The 20,732-nt window shown below is 40.6% G+C and overlaps 1 protein-coding gene across 2 annotated transcripts in view; it reads right to left on the bottom strand.

Annotated features, from left to right (window-relative positions):
• Window positions 1–8,921, bottom strand: part of LOC142210859 (paired box protein Pax-6-like) — a 72,658-nt gene extending 63,737 nt beyond the window's left edge. Inside the window, exon 1 of one of the 2 annotated variants that reach the window (XM_075280326.1) lies at window positions 8,684–8,921. In XM_075280326.1, coding sequence (XP_075136427.1) covers window positions 8,684–8,735 — 52 coding nt within the window. In that variant the 5' untranslated portion in view covers window positions 8,736–8,921. The remainder of the gene's footprint in view (window positions 1–8,683) is intronic. The other variant, XM_075280325.1, reaches the window with a different exon arrangement.
• Window positions 8,922–20,732: the final 11,811 nt, after the last annotated feature.

The raw sequence follows: 20,732 nt of genomic DNA, 5'->3' as shown, positions 1-20,732 counted from the left end.
ACACATAGAGATGGAACGTGAAACTGGGGGCAGATGAAGGATGGGACGGCATGACACTGGGGGCAGAGATGGAGAGGACATGAATCTGGGGGCAGAGATAGGGGAGCATGAATCTGGGGGCAGAGATGGAGAGAACATGAATCTGGGGGCAGAGATGGAGGGGGGGCATTAATATGGGGGCAGAGATGGAGGGGATATGAATCTGGGGGGCAGAGATGGGAGGGACATGAATCTGGGGGCAGAGATGGGAGGGACATGAAACTGGGGGGCAGAGATGGAAGGGACATGAAACTGGGGGCAGAGATGGAGGGAGGACATGAAACTGGGGGCAGATGAAGGGTGTATATGTAAACAGAAAATTTTCTTTTATAAAACTAACAAAATCTTCTCAGAGAACAAGGCTGAGTGATCACCACTTATCATCTTTGATCAAAGTAGGCACTGCGTTGTCATTTCAGCCTGATATACCAAGAATTGTTAGCACAAAGAGGTGTCAAGCCTCAGGACAAAACACTTAAAAAGATTGAAAAAAATGATAGCAAATAAATGTTTAGTTTTTAATTGCTGTATTTTTGTTAAATATATTAGTTGCTGTTACATATTACTACTTCATATCTTGGCTGTTAAAATACGTGTGTGACATTAGCTGCTATGTGCGGCCCTCGCAACAACCTCTTGTTACTCATGTGGCCCTCGGGGTACCCTGAGTTTGACATGCCTGGGGTAGAGCATGCTGCTACAGTCCTAAAAATGTCTGCTGATGGGGCATGAGATACAGCCCAGCCATCAGCACCGCCAACTGAAACGTACTGCACCTATGCTAGTTTCTGTCAAATTCAGCTTCTAGACATGCAGGAAAGTAGAGCAGGCATAATGCATTTTAATAGGATGTGCTGATGGCCAGGTTGAATCATATGTCCCTCCATCAACAGCCATTTTCAGGACTGGAGAAGCATGCAGTTGGGACAGGTGAAGAAATAAATATGGCTTCTAAAACTGTCAAAAGAGCATGGAACTTATCATAGAAATATATCCATAAGCTGTTGGCCTTGATTTGATAAGATTGTACCAATCCCTTTAAACATAAGCCGAGCTCCTCACCTAACCTATTACCTTCTCTTCTCTATGGGTCATCTGTTTTAATCTAACAAGACATACTTACTGGAAAAAACTGTGAGGGAGAGATGGTAATGGGTTTTGGGGAGAAACAGGGAGTCGTTCCAGCCTAACTTGGACCTACAGAGCCTGAGCAATGAGGCACATGTATAGTTGTATTGCATAACATCTTACACTAGAGAAGGAGGCAGTCACAGCAATGATGAAGCTTTTTTTATGGTTCCACCAGTTACATAAGCTGCTGCCCATCCTCCCATTACCCCCTTCTCCCCCCAGGATCACAGAAAAATGAGCTATTAGACCCACTGAAAATGAGAGTGACATAGCAGGGGCTTGTGAGCTACATGTGTTTCCTTATCTATAATTTAGGGATCCCCAATTGAAAGTATATGGCAAAATTTGGCCCAAAATGTTTACTTTGCTATGTTGGTGCCATTTTTTTTGGACTTTTAACCCCTTGCAATAGTCAAATTGGACCCAGATTATTATTCTCCTTTGGTTTTGATCCATTCTCAGTTTTATAATGTTAACTATTAACATAAACACAATAAGCTTTGTAACTTTCACTGACCCACAATATAGTGCATAGTTACAGATCACCCATGTGAAAATTTCACCTACATGAAAATTTCGGGAGGCAATAATATTAAATAAATAAATTGTACGCTATTTTATATTTATCCATATTTTATAACTTCAAATATAGGAATCATATAAAAATAAAGCCCCATGAGTGACCTAAAAAATGCAAAAATTATTTAAATAATACAACAAAAAAAAAGGTTATAGCCTTCAGAACCATATGTACCAAAGAAAACCAAAAATATGTTTGCTCATGATCCAGGGAAGATGGCCCAGTCATGTAGTGGTTACAAGAATCCTAACTTAGGATGAATGAAACACCTTATGACTGGAACACAGTCCACTATACATAATGGTGTCTTGTAATAGCACAGTATGTAAGGAGTTAGCCATATCTGCCATATTTCAGACAGTGCCTTGCTTTGGTAACTTTTACCAAACTGGCAGATTCATTTACTTTATACATGAATTGTATAAAATAAGAATTGTCCTTTTTTGAAGTGGCAAATCCATTTTATTAATTGCCCCGCCGTACTTCAGCGGGTGTAATAACTAGAGCCATGTAACATTGAGTCAGTCATAGATATTTAGCCAAGCAAGCTGGAGGCTGAAGATTCTCCATTCCTTGCTCTGAATGTCCAATTATAATTAATGTCTGGAATATATGCGATGACCAATATCACATCAACATGAAGCAGAACCTTGTCTGTGAGTGGAGAGCACAAACCAGGGATCAACCACATAGGTTGTAGATGTTCAATCTACTTATCCAATATGACAGGTCAATCTTAGAATGATTATGCAATGTATTTTCACTGAAAGAAACAGACAGGGATTGACAAATCCCTTTATATTGTGTGCATCTGACAGGAATGCAAATACTGCATTTTGTGGGCTAGACGTAAATAAGAGATGAATCCAACAAAATCTATTTCATGTTTTAAGGTAAAAAATCTTATTGTCTGAAAAATCAGTAATTCCCCAATGAATCACAAAAGTGTTATTGGAGATATTGAATGGAAAGAAGACAGATATTCAGACATTGTCTCTGTCTGGATTAAACATATTCAATAAGCTCTAACTACTTGTACTGTACACTAACCTTTTACATCTAGGAGGTTACTCTTAACAGTGCAAGGACGTATATATACAACCTTTAAGTGTGAAGCAGGTGCACAGTAGCAGGGGGTTGACTGTAACTATAGCCAGCTCCTATAGGGAAGATAGGGATAGTTTTAGGGATGGTTTTACCGCCACAAGAGACAGGAAACTGCATGAGCTACTGGGTCCTAAAGGACCCAGATCAACTCTACAGTCAGAGATAGGAGGCTGCATTCCTCTTGTAATTGGGGTAATGTATCGGTCCCAGTTACAGGAGAAAACAACAAAAAAACAAAAGTTAAAATACACCCAAAGGTCTCTTATAGAGATGAGTGAGTACTGTTCGGATCAGCCGATCCGAACAGCACGCTCCATAGAAATGAATGGATGCACCTGGTACTTCCGCTTTGACGGCGGCCGGCTGCTTAACCCCACACATGCCGGCTACGTCCATTCATTTCTATGCGAGCGTGCTGTTCGGATCGGCTGATCCGAACACTACTCGCTCATCTCTAGTCTCTTACAATGTGTTTAACAAAGAAAAATTAAAAGAGACTGCTACTACCATGTTCACGTCACTGGTCCTAGCCCTTCCTATAGCATCACAACACTAATTGTCACCTACATAGCAATTACAGTAATGGAGAGGAAAAACTGTGAAAAAAAAACATTTTAGTAACACTTTGCGCCATTAAAAAGAAAACATGAAAAATTTGAAAACCAGACACATTTCTCCTCCTTTTTGGTTTACATTTACTTGTATATTAAAATAAGGGAAAAAAACATGAAAAATAAAAACATACAAATATGGCCCTATTTATCACCAAAAATTATTGGAATAACCTAAAGGAAAAAAAATGTTACAGCGCGCAAAACCGCATGTATGAAAAAAAAAAACTCAAGTCCTGAAATAGTTAAAGGGCTTCTGCCACCTCCCCCAAGCATACTTAGTCATTACCACCCTGTTACAGAGCACAATGCAGTGATAAACAACATACCTTTGTTATGTCACTTTTGTAGATTTGAAGAAAAACCTCTTTGAAATCTTATGCAAATAAGACAGTTGTAGACAGTTGTGGGCTCCATCGCCCTGGAGTACTGCTCCTGCCACACACACCATCACCATCTCTTGTCTGCACTAGCCTATGCAGTGGGAGTTTCTCCCATTGGTTTGACATCACCAATCCTAAGTGCTCCCAGGGCTGAAGGCCCGCCCCCAGTGCACCCACTGCCTAACTTGCATAAAACTTCAAAGTTGTTTTTCTTCAAATCTACAAAAGTACATAAAAAAAGTATGTTACATATCACTGTAATGTGCTCTGTAATTTCGTGGTGACAACTGAGGTGAGTATGCTTGGAGGAGGTGCTAGAGTTCCTTAAAGGCATGGATTCTCAGTTTGTTGCATGTTTGTGTTATTTAATAGCTGATAATATACTTGTAGGTACTTTTCTTAATGGCATATTCTCATCTTAGTATTTATGGATATGCCAGAAATACTTGATAGATGTAGGTGTTACCTCTGGGACCCACATCTGTTTCGAAAGCAGGACCCCTTCTGTACCCCTAAATGAATGAAGATGAGCCATTGTACAGTAAGCTTCAACTACTTCTGGTATTCCCATATAAGTGAATAGAGGGACCCCCATCTCTCAGGTATTTATGGTGATAGGGAAATCAATACATTCATATATATTCCCTATATGTGTATACATTCTGTCAATAACTTAAGCTTGTAACATGCATCTCCCCAGGTCAGTTTGACCCATATTCCATATTAATCAGAATATTTGCAGACATAATGCCGCACCCCATAATAAACAGAGTAATAAAGTGGCTGGAATAAAGTGATAAGATGGTTATTAAAATAGCTTAAGATGAGACTAATGGAAAAACCCATGTCAGAATAGACTTTGTTATGCCACGCGGTAAGGTAACTAAAACATACACTACGTAATGCGCACTGAGTTATATTCATGATTAGGGGTGGGATATTCTTGTAATACTCATGTATAGAAATTGCTGAATCCTAACGGTTAATGATTACTCCATGACACACCCATATACGCCTACCGAGTTAATGATTACTCTGTAATACACCCTGTATGTACGCCCACATCTTTGGGTATAAGAAGAGATGATTTGTTCAATAAACTTTATGCTTTAGCTCAGATTCATCTTGTTTCTGTGTCATTGCATCACTGACGCTCCGGAGTGTGACATAATTTGGAATCCATCCAATATACCTATTGGTCTGACTTGAGGACCACCCTGACAATGGTATATCATACGGATATAACCATAAATGCTAAGGTAGGAATACACCTTTAAGGCCCCATGCTGCGGAAAAACAGCGTTTTTAGTTGCAGATTTTGCTGTGTTTTTTTGGAGCCAAAGGAGTGGAATTAACAGAAGGGAAACATCTTAGTGCTTCTTTTATATTTTACATTCCTTTTGTAGCCACTCTTGACATTGACTCAAAAAACTGTAGCAAAATCTGCAACAAAAAATGCAGCATTTCTTCAATTGGAGGCTTTAGCCTAAAGTTGTTATTCAGGATCATTAAAATATGGCTGAGGCCATTTACTGACATTGGTAGACAGAGACGGCCCAATAAACAAATGCTATCAAGGAGTACCAGAGCAGTACTGGTACAGATAAGGACAAGACTAGGACAGGCAAGTAGGGAATTAAGTCTTTGCCCAAAGGAATCAAAATGATCCCCAAATAGGTAGAGGGTTCTGCATCTCTATGTATTATCAGGGTAAGACTGGATATCATTCTTAACAATACAAGTCACATGAAAGGTGAAAGGTGCATTAGATATAGCCCCCCATAGTTCTGTAGTGACAACTTCAGGGGAACCACGCTTTGCATCATCTCTTTGCTGTGACGAGGGCCCATCAGTAAAATTCATTATGGGGCCCCTCTATACAGCTGCTCACAAATACTGCCTGACACATGTTCCCATTTTCCTAAAATGCCAACAAGATAAATAATTTTTCAGTAGTAGAGGCCTCTTAGCTTTGTGAGCTGGGGATATTTGCCTTCACAGAATCAGAAAGACACCGCCAGATGATTCATGACTGGAGCCCCTGCAGTGTGATTGAGAAGACGAAGAAGGATAATGTTTGCTCTGACGTTGCACCTAGAGGTCAGTGTACCTGCAGTGTATAAGAATACACTGGGCACCTTCATTAGAGTGATGCATAGCCTGGTCCAGATCGTGTACAGTAAGTATCTGTATGAAGTACAGTAGCTGTTCACCTGTGGGCCATTCTACGGCTTGGAATACAAGTCCTGGCCATGATCTCCATATGGGGTTGTTTTAATATTGGATTTACTAAGCATAATAGTTAAAAAAAAATGCCTCCCAGTTATATCCCTAAAACTGCCGTGAAACTACGAATCCCACCAAGTCATGAGCTGTAGTTTCACAACAACCTTAGAACTACATGTTGGAGACCACTGATATACACTACAACTTCCATTGCGTACAAGCTTCCATAAAGAACAAAGCACTTGTTATCTTCACCACACAGAAAGCTTCCAGGCAAGTAGCCCTCATGATCCATTGTAAATTGTGACTAGAAACCACTTCATCCACATGAACGCTTCCAGGCAGCCTTGTTTTACCGATTAGTTCATGTTCCACGTTCCAGAAAACATCTCAGTGGGAGATCATTAGTAACATTCATCTCTGAAATGACTCCGACATGGCCTATCGTGGCGCCAGCTCTAGAGTAACCTAAAAGGGCTTAATAGTCAAACTGCTCATAGACATGAGAGAAATCGTGGCTGAGATTCACAGATCTGACTTTTCACTGATTGTCGGACAGTAATTTGTCCCTTTCTTTCAAATCCGCAGAAATGTTCATGTGGCCATCATCTGTCTGAAAGCCATTTCCACAGATCATACAATATATATTCACCAATCAAACATAGCAACTAAATCTGCTTTAGCACAATTTTGGCACTTGGAAATCTTCAGTTTTGGGGCTATATTTCCCTCATGTAAGAGTCTGAGCACAAATCGGTATCATTCACATTAATAATTATAAATATGCACATATACATTATAATGTAAAGACCTCTCCGTTCTCTCAAACTTTTAACCCTTCACTCCCCTGTTTAATATTACCATAATATCCATTATTCATGCTTAGTTCCGGTATCCACATCCTTTCTGCCATTACTTTTACTGATGTAAAATATTATAAAGTAACTGCATAACTAAACTGATCCATACTTGTGCAGAGGAGAAATTCTGTGACCCTGTAGGGTGATGTCTAATAAATGGCACAATATCTTGGAATGGCACTGAAGCTTGTAAACGTGAAATAATATATGTATAATGTAATGTATAATGTATGTATGTATGTGTAACTTTGTAGTTTATGTAGCTATTTTGTCATATATTACACACTTTTTTGTAGTATATTTTATACCTCAAATATTCATTATACAATTTACCATATGCTACTATTTACTACTGTAAGTTCCTATATGTTAGGTTTTCCACATGCATCTCCTTCTGTGGATTTACATAGAACTCCATGTACATCATCTTAACTTATAATATATAAACTATTCATCACTCACAAGATAGCTGACAACTTCAGCTCTGCCACTTCTATATAGGTGTGCTTATTATTACTAGTAAAGTATGGGAACTTGTTTAAGCAATAAATAAAAAAATATAGATTTTTACTCTTTATTACTGATACACACTGTCCTACTGTAAGTGACCGTAACAGTAGGGATGTAGTGGGGCTGTCTATGTATGGTAGATAGATAGATAGATAGATAGATAGATAGATAGATAGATAGATAGATAAATAGATAGACGGATAGAGCAAAAAACATCAGTGACATCCTAATAATACGTCTAATCCACATACTGTATATGATAAAACCTAGCAGAGCACTTTGTGTTACCTGCCTTATACAACTTGTCAACTATGCTGAATCTCAGGGCACAGGAGCATATTAGCGCTAGCCTCTGGTCAGTCAGGCTCATCAAACAAAAGCAACATGGCCACTGGGCAGCCAACGATAATCACTTGGATTATTTCGATCCCTCTGAACAGATCAGTGCAATTTAGACCAAAGGTCTCATGCCCACCACAATAAGAAGCCAATTTGTCTCAAGTGGTAACAACAGCTTCAAGCTCCACCAAAGTTTTGTAACCTACCTTTACTCTCTAATCTTAAGGTTAGAAGGTTTGTATGTCGAACTGGTAGGGAGAAGTGTATATAACTCAATGTGAAATGACAACTTCAGAAAACTTAACTGTTCCTACTTATCATCATTAAAAATCCAACGAGATATAATAGCTCCAGTGCAATTACAAGATATATACATCTATCTATATCCATCTATCTATCTATCTATCTATCTATCTATCTATTATATATATATATATATATATATATATATATATATATATATATATAGACAGATTTTATATATATATATATATATATATATATATATATATATATATACACACACACACACACACACACACACACACACTTGTGTATTAGGGACATTTGATTTTTGCAGCATTTTAACATAAATGTTTTCCAGCATATACTAAAAAAAAAATATAACATTACTAAAATATTAGATATCTATCTAAGTATTAGATATCAAACTAAGAAGTATCAAGAAGGATAGATATTCTGTATTTATGGGACCACTACAATATTTGATGAGTTCAGTAAAGCCGCAATACAAGGTAAATATCCAGATTACAATGACCTGTTTGGAAAAAATAGTTGATAAAAGGAATAAGAAGGCTATGAAGCATAGATTGTGCCAGTGCAATAGCCACTACGCCCTAGGTCTGATGTAAAGCAATAAGTGTGCAGTTCTATCACCTTTCGGCTGCTGAAGTTCTGGAGTTGGACCTGGCTTGCTCTCCACACACATATGGGTCTTCCTCACCCACAGCTGGCAGTCGCTCCAAATGACTGTGCCACTCTGAAGCAGTAATGAATAAATAAGTTCTGGGAGCTATGAAAAACCAACAGGATGGTTCATCTTGGTGACACTTGTACTAACCATTAATGTCATGTTTGAACTTAATTCTACAGAATGGTTGGGGGATGGGTGGGAGAGGGAAGAAAGAGAGAGATACAAAAAGGGAGGGAGTAGGGGAATGCATGCGGAAGGGAGGGCAGAGGAAAGAGTAATAAAGAGATAGAAGATGAGGAAGGAATACAGCAGTCCCTGAATATCAGCCATGGTCTGTTGGGTGAAGAGAGAGCCACTAAGGTTTGTGGCAGGGCCTGTCAACTCTCGTCAGGGTCCAGAGCAGGCAGCAAATACATATAATTACTAAACAAGGTCTTGTATTTGACACACAGCAGTATTAAGCAAAATGTCTCTGCCAGCCAACAGTGTTAGGAGCCCAGGATCTAGATATACCTGCTGTGTGACAGCACTTTCCCATACTGGACCATCAGTGTCTTCACTATGTTATCTATTCCATTCGCTTCCATTGCCTGCTATGGAATACAAACAAATTGAAAAAGTTGTAATTCAAAATGTCACCGTCATAACTTTTTCATAACCTGCTAGATAGCTCCATTTTTGTGTTTTGTTAAACTCTAGACAGAATGGAAACCGGTCCCTCTTGAATGGTTAGACTGGTTGACTGGCTATATCTTATCTGTCAAAACCTGGTTACTGTCATTGAGAGTACTTAGGGTTTCTTTAATTCAGAGGTCTCTACACTAAGGCTCAGAACATACATCTTATCCCCAGAAGTGTATTTCGTAGAAATCTTAGTAGTTATAAATCTGGAGAGAGGGAGCCCAAAAGTGAATGGATATTGGGTTAGGTTCAAGACCATGACACTTTCATTTATTTACTGTAGTGCTCCCAGAAGGGTTGTGGAGCCTTCCTAAACTTAGGAAACATTTGGATTTGCTGTCCTAGCCTTGTGTCATAATACCCTGTCCACGGCAAAGCTGGTTCTGACACCTATGGCACACATTCTTCCATCTCCGCCATAGCTATAACTTTGCCTGCCTAGCATGTATACAAGTATATTCCTATAACTGTAATTACATTGAGCAATAATTAAAAACAATAATAAAAGCAATAATTGAAACAATGTGGCAACAATATACAGAAAACTTACCTCAGTAAGTGAGTGTCCATTTCTTTCCATAGAGGGTGACTGTGCATGCTTGGCCAACACTGCAGGGGAAAAAAGGATACTGGCCCCACAACTCTTCTAGCCTTGTAATGGAATAGTATCACTAGTTGGATCAGTAATGTCTACATTACAGTACAAAACAATATGTCATGTAAACAACTGTAATACTTCACATGTTTATAGCTGCTGAGATTTCTTCGCACCCTGGAGACACAACATGTAAATAATTCATTCTTATATGATCTGATATTAAGCTTTTACTGTTATAACATCCAGTAGAACTATGTGTTTCTAGCTACACATACACAATGGGTCTGGGGAGGTTCAATCCGCCTTGACCCAGATTTATTAATTAAAATTATACTTCCTCCTGAATAAGCATTAGTGATAATAAGGGGCTCCCATGAATGTTGACATCTGCTGCTATGACCATACAGAACAGCTGACCTGAATTAACTGTTTCGCTGACAGCCTGTGTCATTTAGATGATGGGCAGAGAGCACTTCATGTATTAAAGAGCATGACTGTAAGGGAATATGTCATCAGAAAATGACCTTTTATTTACATTTTTTTATTAAACTTTTTCATATTTTTTTGTAAATTTTTAATTTTTAAATATTATGATCTATATTCTAAAAATTCCAAAATAAATCTTGCAAATGCAACTCTTGCCACTAAGTGTAAAATAATCTGTGACATTATTTTTCCTGGAAATGGATCAGGGATATAGCTATAGAGGGTGCAGAGGTAGCAGTTGTCAATAAAATACAGTATATCACCTTTCTAAATACAACACAGGTAGGAACCCCATTAGAGAATTTGGATTGGGCTCCTGGAGCTTCAAGTTACTTGGGGTAGTCCCATCTCAAGGATCCTATCGATGCTGGTAGCTTAAGTAAATTGAAGACTTTTCATAAATATATTGCTTTAGAAATTCAGCTTTGTTTGCCTGCTATGTGACCAATGTGGAGGTGCAGAAAAGTCCTCCTTCCGTACACCTCAATTTCTCTGGAAACTGAGCCTTTATCCTGAGCTGGATATGGGTTTTAATAGTGATAAAAGAAGGAATGAGCAGTTAAGGTGGAAAGCAGCCTGATAAATGGCAGAATAAGTGTTCTTTTCTTTTCCTGTATTATTCATTTATGCTAGGTTGTTTTATAGTGGACGTTCACTTTAAGTTTCGTAGCTACTATGTTCTGTATATTGGGGATATTTTAAAATTCTTAGCCTAATTGAATTTATTTTAACCCCTGAAATTTGTAATTTGTATTATTATTATTATGAATAATAATAATAGTATTCTATTCTATATTATGTCCTGTGTGATTTTATTTCCATTGCATAACAGTTCTAGTTTCTTGCTTTCTTTATGAGTCCTCTATTATACTGTACTAGAAGTCAGACTGCCTGAATGTGGTTTAGTATTTATTTTTGGTGTTCTTAGTTTAGATACAAGTCATACTGTCATTTACACAATGGCGACTTACAGCTGTATGGTCAGTAAAAAAAATAGCTGTTGACAACCAGAATCTGTACCTTCCCACAGCATAAGACACTTGTTGGGGTTATTTTCAGCTTTAGGTTAGAAGAGTTACAGTCTTATAAGGTATAGATACCTTAATAAATCACATACAGACTTCATTCATATTGGCATAGCTATAGAAAGTATAGAGTTGCAATTGTACCTTTGCCCAGCAACCTCTCTATAGTACTATAAATGACATGCAATAACCCTGGGGACCCTGGTACAGATTTTATATACATGCTCTTATGCCAGTCACACAATATTTAGGCCATCCCCTCTGCCTGATCCCCCTCTCCTGGCTCCTAGAGACCAAATGATAAGTGTGAAAAGACTAAATCCGGTTGCACATGACTGTATACTGACTGGCAGCCGTGAATGAATGGCACAGGTGGCGCGTGTACCAGCCGTGCTTCCGTGGCCACTTTCATTCAATGAATAGGAGCCACGGAAGCAGGGCTGCAAAATCGGACAGGAATAGGACCTGTTCCATATTTTGTGGCCCAGACTGTTGGTCCACACACATCATTGTGTAATTCACGGCCATGTGTTATGGACATCTGCAAGGGGGCTTACCCCCTTCACCTCAAATAGTGTAGTACAAGGATAGGCTGCAGTAGTGCCAGTACTCAACCGAATCAACAGAAGATGCCAGTTTCTTGAGAACCCCAAGATCAACAGCAGTGAAAGGGTGCATTGTCTGTCCAGGAAGAGAGGGTGGAGCTTCAGAAGTCTGGGATCCCAATATGTGTTTTACAAAAGACAAGGCTAAATTGTGGCAGTGGTAACAGCAAAGAGAGAAAGACCAGTGCTCTGCTGAGTATTGCAAGTACAAACACCGGAACCTCAAGGTGATGCAAAAGATGGCACAGGCCCAGAGAGAGAGCTGGTCGAACAGAGGAGGGAGCCCTGGAGAAGAGACATGCTGAATGAGCACCATTGTTGCAACCCTCCTCTACTGCCCCCATAGCTTCAAACCAGAGAGCAAATGAGTAGACACAAAAATTGTGATGGTAGACTGATAGCATAATGCTTCACATTGTGACTTCTCAAGTAACTTACACCAGTAGTTGTGACCTGAATTGTTCCTATATGCAGCAGAACATCACATGGCTAAACGTTCTTGTTCCTTATTGCTACAAGAGACCAAATCTACTTGCATAATTGTTTCTTATTGCTGCCAAAGAGTGAATACTCTTACATTATTATTCCTTATGGGTATGTTCACGTAGAGGAATATGGCGCTGAATTTGAGACCCCCATTCATTTCAGCGAGTCAGATGCTGATGATTTTGTTCTAGCAGATATTTTCAGCTAGCAGGAAAATAAGCATCATGTTCGATCTTTAGGCAGATTTTGCCTCATAACTCCCATTGAAGTGAATGGGAAGCAGAAAATACCACCTGGCAGGTGTAGATTTTAACACAGAATTTGATTTCAGCTAGGAAAAAATCAGTTTCAAATTCCTGAAGATGAATTTTCAGCTAGGACGTGTGAAATGTCCATTATACAGACCTACAGTGAAAAAACTGCCACCCTTCGCGAGAAACTGGCACATATATTATACTTCAGAACAGTGTGCTGGAAATGCCATCATTGAGTTTGTCCATTTTAAGGGTCCATTCACACAGAGGAAAATTGTGAGCAATTTAGTGTGGAATTTCAGCACTGAAAAAAAGCCTTCCATTGACTTCAATGGGCTCCTTTTTCTGCTAGCAGATGCATCCCATAATTTTATTTGCCTTGGCAGCAGCTGCCTGGCACTGGTCACTAAAGGTAAGCTTGATGTCCACCAAAATCCCTAAGTCTTTTTCATTGGCAGTCTCACCCAGTAATTTACTATTTAGTACATAGTCATACATTTTATTACATCGACCAAAGTGCATTACCTTACATTTGTCAACATTAAACTTCATTTGCCAAGTCTCCACCCAAGCTTCCAGTTTCCTTAGATCCCCTTGTAATATTCTACTATCCTCCTCATTATTTATTAGCTTACAAAGTTTAGTGTTATCTGCAAATATGGACACCCTGCTTTGTAAACCCTCTACCAGGTCATTAATAAAGATATTAAACAAGAGAGGATCTAATACTGACCCCTGCAGCGCCCCACTGGTGACTGTGACCCAGTCTGAATATTTACCAGTAATGCTAGGTTCACACCTGCGTTCAGCTGTCCGTTCTGTGCTTTCCGTCTTCTGCATGCCAGACGTCGGAAAGCTCAGACCGGGTCTGGCCGTGAGCGGCAGAGAGCGTTTTAGGCTCTCCGCCGCGAAACCGGATTTTTTAATCCGGACACAGAGTACTGCATGTCCGACTCTGTGTCCGGATTATAAAACCCGGTTTCGTGGCGGAGAGCCTAAAACGCTCACCACCGCTAACGGCCGGACAGCTTTCTCACCCATTCAAATGAATGGGTGAGAGACTCCTGCAGGTTTCCGTCTCCTGCCTCTATTTTAGGCAGGAAACGGAAACCTGAACTACGGAGAGGAGAACGCTGATGTGAACAAGCCCTTACAAGTACCCTCTGTTTCCTATCAGTGAGCCAGTTGCGACCCCAAATGCATATGTTTTCCCCCAGTCCCAACATTCTCATTTTGCATACCAACCTTTTATGTGGAACAGTATCAAAAGCCTTAGAAAAGTCCAGGTACTCCATGTCATCTGCATTACCCATGTCCAGTCTTGAACTGACCTCATAGAAGCTGATCAGATTAGTCTGACAGGACCGATTCCTCATAAACCCATGCTGATTTGGTGTTATAAGATTATTTACATTGAGATACTCAGAAAGCCCTGAGATATCTTACCCACCACATAAGTTAAACTTACTGGCCTATAGTTTCCAGGCTCACTTTTACACCCATTTTTGAAAATTGGCACCACATTTGCTATGCGCCAATCCTGTGGAAGAGACTCTCAGAGCTCGGAGGTGTATGCCATCTGGACCTGGAGATTTCTTTATTTTAGTGTTTTGAAGGTGGCACCACACTTCCTTCTGGGTTAAACATGTGATATTTAGAGAGTTTTTTTTATCCTTAGTACATTAGAGTTTTTTTTATCCTCCAGTACATTGTACAGAATAATAAATGGTAGCATCATAAAGAACAATTTGTCCTACAAAAATAAAAAAGTTATGGGGTTTGGAAGTTGGGGGGTCAAAAATGAAAATCAAGAAAAAAATTTCGGCGTGAAGGGGTTAAAGCCTATGACTGAGCAGGGATCTGAAAAGTCCCTGCTCTTCCACAGAGAATTGACAGCAATGCACAGGACATCACAGCACAGGAGGAGTGATGACATCACTGCATCGCATCACCTGTGCCAGTCCTACAGGCAGAGACTTCAGCTGCTCCTTTCATCAGGGGATTGCGGTAAGTTGAGTAAAATATCTATTCTTTTCTGAGAATTCATAAGGGGATCTATAACTGATAAGGATGCTACTATAAGAGGCAACTATTATTTATAAGGGTGACTATTCTATAAGAGGAGCTGTTATATATAGTAGTTCCCCCTTATAACAGCCCCATTATATATAACAGCTCCTCACTTATGAATATTAGCCCCATTATATATAATAGTTCCCTCTTATAAAATCCCCCATACATACATATATATATATATATATATATATATATATATATATATATGTATATATATATAATATTTCCCCCTTATTAATGTTACCCCTCTCATAAATAATACCCTCCACTATCACTAATAGCCCCCTTATAAAAAATAATAGTTCCCCCTTACAGGGCCGGCGTCAGCGCACGGCATAGTCGGGCAAGTGCCGGGGCCCACAGAGCCTCTGGGGGCCTCCCGGCACTTGCCCGCCCCAGCACTTGCCTGTCCCGATTTCAGCTCATCGGCGTCCGACGGACGCCGATGAGCTGAATACATAGACGATTAAAGCAGGAGCTGTGAGCGCAGCTCCTGCTTTAAGGCCGCGGCCCGGCTTGCGTGTGTAGGCGCGATGACGTCATCACATCGCGTCTACACACGCAAGTCGGGCCGCGGCTTTAAAGCAGGAAACTGGGGGGCAAATGAAGGGGAGGGAACGGCATGACACAGGGGAAGATGAAGGGGGTGGGGAGAGAACGGCATGAAACTGGGGACAGAGATGGAGGGGGCCCAATGAAACTGGGGGGCAAATGAAGGGGAGGGAACGGCATGACACTGGGGAAGATGAAGGGGGTGGAGAGAGAACAGCATGAAACTGGGGACAGAGATGGAAGGGGCCCAATGAAACTGGGGGGGGGCAAATGAAGGGGGGGGCGGCATGACACTGGGGACAGAGATGGAGGGGGCCCAATGAACCTGGGGGGGGCAAATGAAGGGGAGGGAGGGAACGGCATGACACTGGGGAAGATGAAGGGGGTGGGGAGAGAACAGCATGAAACTGGGGACAGAGATGGAGGGGGCCCAATGAAACTGGGGGCAAATGAAGGGGAGGGGGGAATGGCATGACACTGGGGCAGATGGGGGGGTGGAACAGCATGACACTGGGGCAGAGACAGGGGACATGAAACTGTGGGCAGATGAAGGGGAGAACGTGATGAAACTGGGGACAGAGGAGGAGGGGGGGACATGAAACTGGGGGCAGAGGAAGGGTGTATATGAAACTGGGGGAGAGATGGAGGGGGGCATATAATTTACGGGTGACTGTAGGAGGATTATACTGTGTGGGAGCACATGATAAATGAATGAGTGGGCGGAGTCTACGTAAAAGTGGGTGGAGCCAAATTTGCCACACGCGCAAAAGTTGGGAGGTATGGCGTTGGTGACGCCACACTCCTGCGTGACGTCACTTGCTTCATCTGCAACGCACAGTGTCTCGACTCCCCCGCCTCCTTTACAAGGGGGCCCACTGAGGCTCTGTCGCCCAAGGGCCCATAAAAACCTGGAGCCGGCCCTGCCCCCTTATAATAGTCCCCTTGTATATTATAGGTCTTCCTTTGTGAGTAATAGACCTATTAGGGGGAGTTCACACAGAGTTACGTGCCGCGTGATGTGGCACGTAGACGCTGCGGGACCCTTTGCGGGCCGTACACGCTCCCATTGATTTCAATGGGAGCGGGGATCGTATGCGCCGCACTAGTTTGCGGCCGTGCATTTATTCACGGGGGGCTATAATGAGCGTGGAAACTATTATTCATCAGAGGTGAACTATTTATAAGGGGAGTATTGTTAAGGGGGCTATTATTTATAAGTAGGAACTATTATTTGACCATTAGTGATAATAGACGGTATTATTTATGAGAGGGGTATTATTATTATTAATTATTATTAATAAGGGGGAACTATTTATAAGGGAGCAGTATCATTTTTAAGGGGTGACTTTAACTGATAAGGGAACTATTACAGAAAAGTGAGACTACTAGTTATAGGGGGACTATTACTGATATGGGGTCCTATTTATAAGCAAGGACTATTATATATAAGGGAACTATTAGTGATAAGGGGCCACTATTATTTATAAGCATTGATTATTATTTATAGGGAGAAGCTACTGTAACTGATGAGTGGGTGCAAAAATGTATTAATACAAAAGTGTTCATTTGAATTGTGTGTGGGGAAAAAGGGGGTTGTTGTTATTGTTTTCGGGGCATTATTAAAGGGATTGCTTTGTAAATTTAATGAATATGATTGAGTTGTTGGTACATCAGTTTTTGAGGACCAATTTTGGGGATGTTCTCAGCAAGACAGGAAACTGCCTTCGTGAGGGCACCTCCATGTAGAAAGCAGTAATCACTGAATGTCCCAATTTCAAAGTATTAGAGAACTGGTATGTATTACACCTCCAAGCAAAGGGTCCCAATCTCTATCACAAAGCCATTGATCTAGTAGAGGATCATGGTAGAGAAGCCACTGCTCAATTATTGATGAAGGTCAATGGTCTTTGTTTACCTGAGTGGGTGGCCCAGGGGTGGCTTTGGAACTTCTAAGTCAACTCAAACCCCCTTGGACAAAGAACAGGTCAGTTATAGGTGTTAGAGTTAAGTCCTCCATCTTTGTATTTTGGCAGCCATCTTGTAATCTTTCACATATAAACTGTATAAGTATGTATTTTTCTGCTTAAGTCAAGGAGGCCCTTTGTTAGACTTTAAGGAATGTGATAATGAACGTTAATGCATAGGTTGCTAATCATTATTTCTCAAGGGCCTCATTTTGAGAAGATGCAGCTGACTTTGTATATCTCTTATCTCCTTTACATGATGTATGGACACATAACCAACAAAAGTATTAATCTTATGGTATCTGGGCACTCTGTCATATTTTATGGTATATGAAGGTCACTTAGAGTGTATAGACACAGGGTCTATGGAACATGTCATCTTATCTCTTTTGCCATGATATATACATATAGACAGTCTGGGATGTTAGCTCACATAAGTATTTTGAATCCTTCTTTGTTTCATGGGAAAGTCCATCCCAGTGTGGAAAGCTATAATGAGATGCAGCTCATATCAGGCCTCAGCCAATAGCCATGTGCCAGGCTTGTCTTATATCTCTATAACCAATCATGTTGTATACTGATTAGAATAGCCAAGCCAGCTCTTTGTCTGTAATGTATTTAAACTACCTTTTTCTTATAATAAAATGAGAACTCTTTTGATACACTACCATCTTGTGTCTTTAATCAGTTCTCCAGGCTAAAAGAAAGATGGCTGCAGTCCATCTAGGCCTGTTAATTAATTATCTAATTAGGACCTCTACAACATACTCTTATGAGGACCCTTTAATGTCCCCAACATAGGCTAATAGCCAGGGGATTTTAGGAAAGCCCCTTTTATGTAAGTGTGTTGTACTAGAGCTTAGGTTGGAGGTCTCAGGCATCAAACTACAAACAGCAGTGTATGGCTAGTACCTTGTTCACTGCAGGGCAACTGAAGAACATAAGCTTATGCTGTGCAGCAAGGGTGATCCATAAAAGAAAGCTGAAAAAGCTGAGCACAAAACTATGGAACCGCCAAGGCTCAGCTAAGTTACACCTGGTGGGCCAAACACTGTTGGTTCTTCCTCTTCCTCTTATGTTTTTGCTAATAATTCTTAGAACCTGTTGAGGTGGCAGATCTATATGTACATGTAGAAAGGGGGGAAGCGATGTCATTCACTGAGTTTTATGAGTTGTCTAGCATGCCACTTGCCTAGTCAGAATCCCTAATATACATATGATACCACTTTATACAGAGCAGGTAGGGAAGAGATGGTGTTCTTGACCAGGAATCATAGCCTTGGAGTAGTGTTATCCTTTCTAGTCCATTGTCTTCCTCTTATCAGACAGGGATTGTTATTACAGATGTGGCAGCTTGCTCTGCTCCTACATAAGTACATTTGCTTGCTGCTTGAGTAGTTCTTAATTCATAATGTATAGAGCACTCAGGTTACAGCTGGATGGTCACAATCTGTGTCAGCACAAATCTGTTCTCCTCGCTGTGTGCGGGCTTTCTTGTTCTGCAAGTCACCTGGGATGCCCCACCAGAGAAGAGAAAATGACACACAGCTTCTAAGACTAGGATATGACATTCACAATGTAAAATATTAACTCTCATGTACTTTATGAGAGCAATGCAGGCCTCATCACAATCTGCAGAGCATGCAAGCCTGGGAACAATGCTAGTTTTTTTCTCCACCTTCAGGCGCTAAAAGATTTAGCATGATAGAACAGGACGTCGCCCGCACCATTGAAGCCCCTCCATAGGAATAGGGGGAATTTTTAATAAAAGGTTTTCTTTAAATATTTCATCTAATATGATTTAAATAGGAAATAAAATCTATTTATATGTGTTTTTTTTCGGTCATTATACCATGTCAATAGGGAACATTGACAGAGATTAGTAAATAAAATGTTTTGCAATTTTGGAGTACATTGCGGCAAAAAACTGCATAACGCTACATTTATCAAGCTTTTTAGCCATGTTTAGACACTTTTGTGACTTGTATGAAGACTAAAAGGATTCTACCAATAAAACAGCATTTTATCTATTTACCACGTCAGAATAGCCTTAAGAAAAGCTATTCGCCTCCTACCTTGCTCAGTCGCCTACGGCCCGCCATTCCGTAGAAATGCCATTTTTTACCGGTATGCAGATGAGCTCTCTCTCAGCAATGGGGGCAGGCCTCAGCACTCAAACGGCAATGGGGGCCTCCCCACTGCTGCCAGAGAAATCTCTCCAGCGACACCTCCATCTTCAACAGCAACCATGTCTTATTCCGGCTGGGGTCACACTCCGCTCTTGTGCGCATACGCAGTACGCTCCTGTAGTTACTGTAGTTTTACGGAGAACAATACAAGCTCCAGCGGGATATTATAGAGCAGGACGAGTCGAACTGATTACTATATAGATTTTTGTGAAAAGATTCAGTATAACTTGTCATTTATCCATTTATATATCTGCTTTTATAACTTAAGACAAAGTAATTGAGTCAAGGGGGCGTTACTGTCATTAATTGACAGCTACCTCTAGGTACAGTCATACATATAAGGCTGTCAATCACTGGTAGGACCACCTCCTTGACTTATTTACTGTTTCTAAGCATAGGATGAGCAGAGATAGAAATGAATAAATAACAGGTTATCCTCCTGCTTTAGAATATCTTGCCAATTGTAGATTGTACTGTATTTTCATGGAGATGGGCCCATGATAAGTCCATGGTATTGATAAGACAATATCAGTAAATCTGTCCTGTTATGTTTTGTACATTATAAGAAAAACTTACCAATGGACGTCAGAGATGATGAGGTCCATAAATAAAGCTCCCACCCACCTACCATGTTCATATATAATACTGGGTTTTTGTTTGTAACAGAGGGGGTTCTGGGCAACCAAGAACCAGGACTTAGATGTGGCTGCTACTTTTGTACTCCGTAGACTTTTTTCTTGTAATAAGAGAACTGTCTGGGCTATCTCTGATTCCAGTACCTGTGTGTGACCACAACTTCTGTGTCTCGTTTTGTTACCCTTGGTTCAGATCCACGTATCACAGCAACAAAGGCCACATCTAATTAAAGGGGTGCTCCAGCTTTTTTTTTTTAACCCATGTGGAGGCTTTAAAGAACAAACTGTATATACTTACCTGTCTGTTCAGATGGGTATCCAGCAGAGAGTCTCCATTCAGATCCCTGGTTTTTCTCCTGTTGCACACAAGTGTGTCAGCTAATGAGTGGCTGACTACTTATGCTCCATTTTAATAGAACATCATTGCTCAGCCACTGATTGGCTGAAAAACTTGTGTGCGC

Source organism: Leptodactylus fuscus, chromosome 6 (genome assembly GCF_031893055.1).
Source record: "Leptodactylus fuscus isolate aLepFus1 chromosome 6, aLepFus1.hap2, whole genome shotgun sequence".
In the NCBI taxonomy this organism is placed as follows: domain Eukaryota; kingdom Metazoa; phylum Chordata; class Amphibia; order Anura; family Leptodactylidae; genus Leptodactylus; species Leptodactylus fuscus.
The sequence above is the reverse complement of the archived record's forward strand: the minus strand, read 5'-3'. Positions and strand labels throughout refer to the sequence as shown.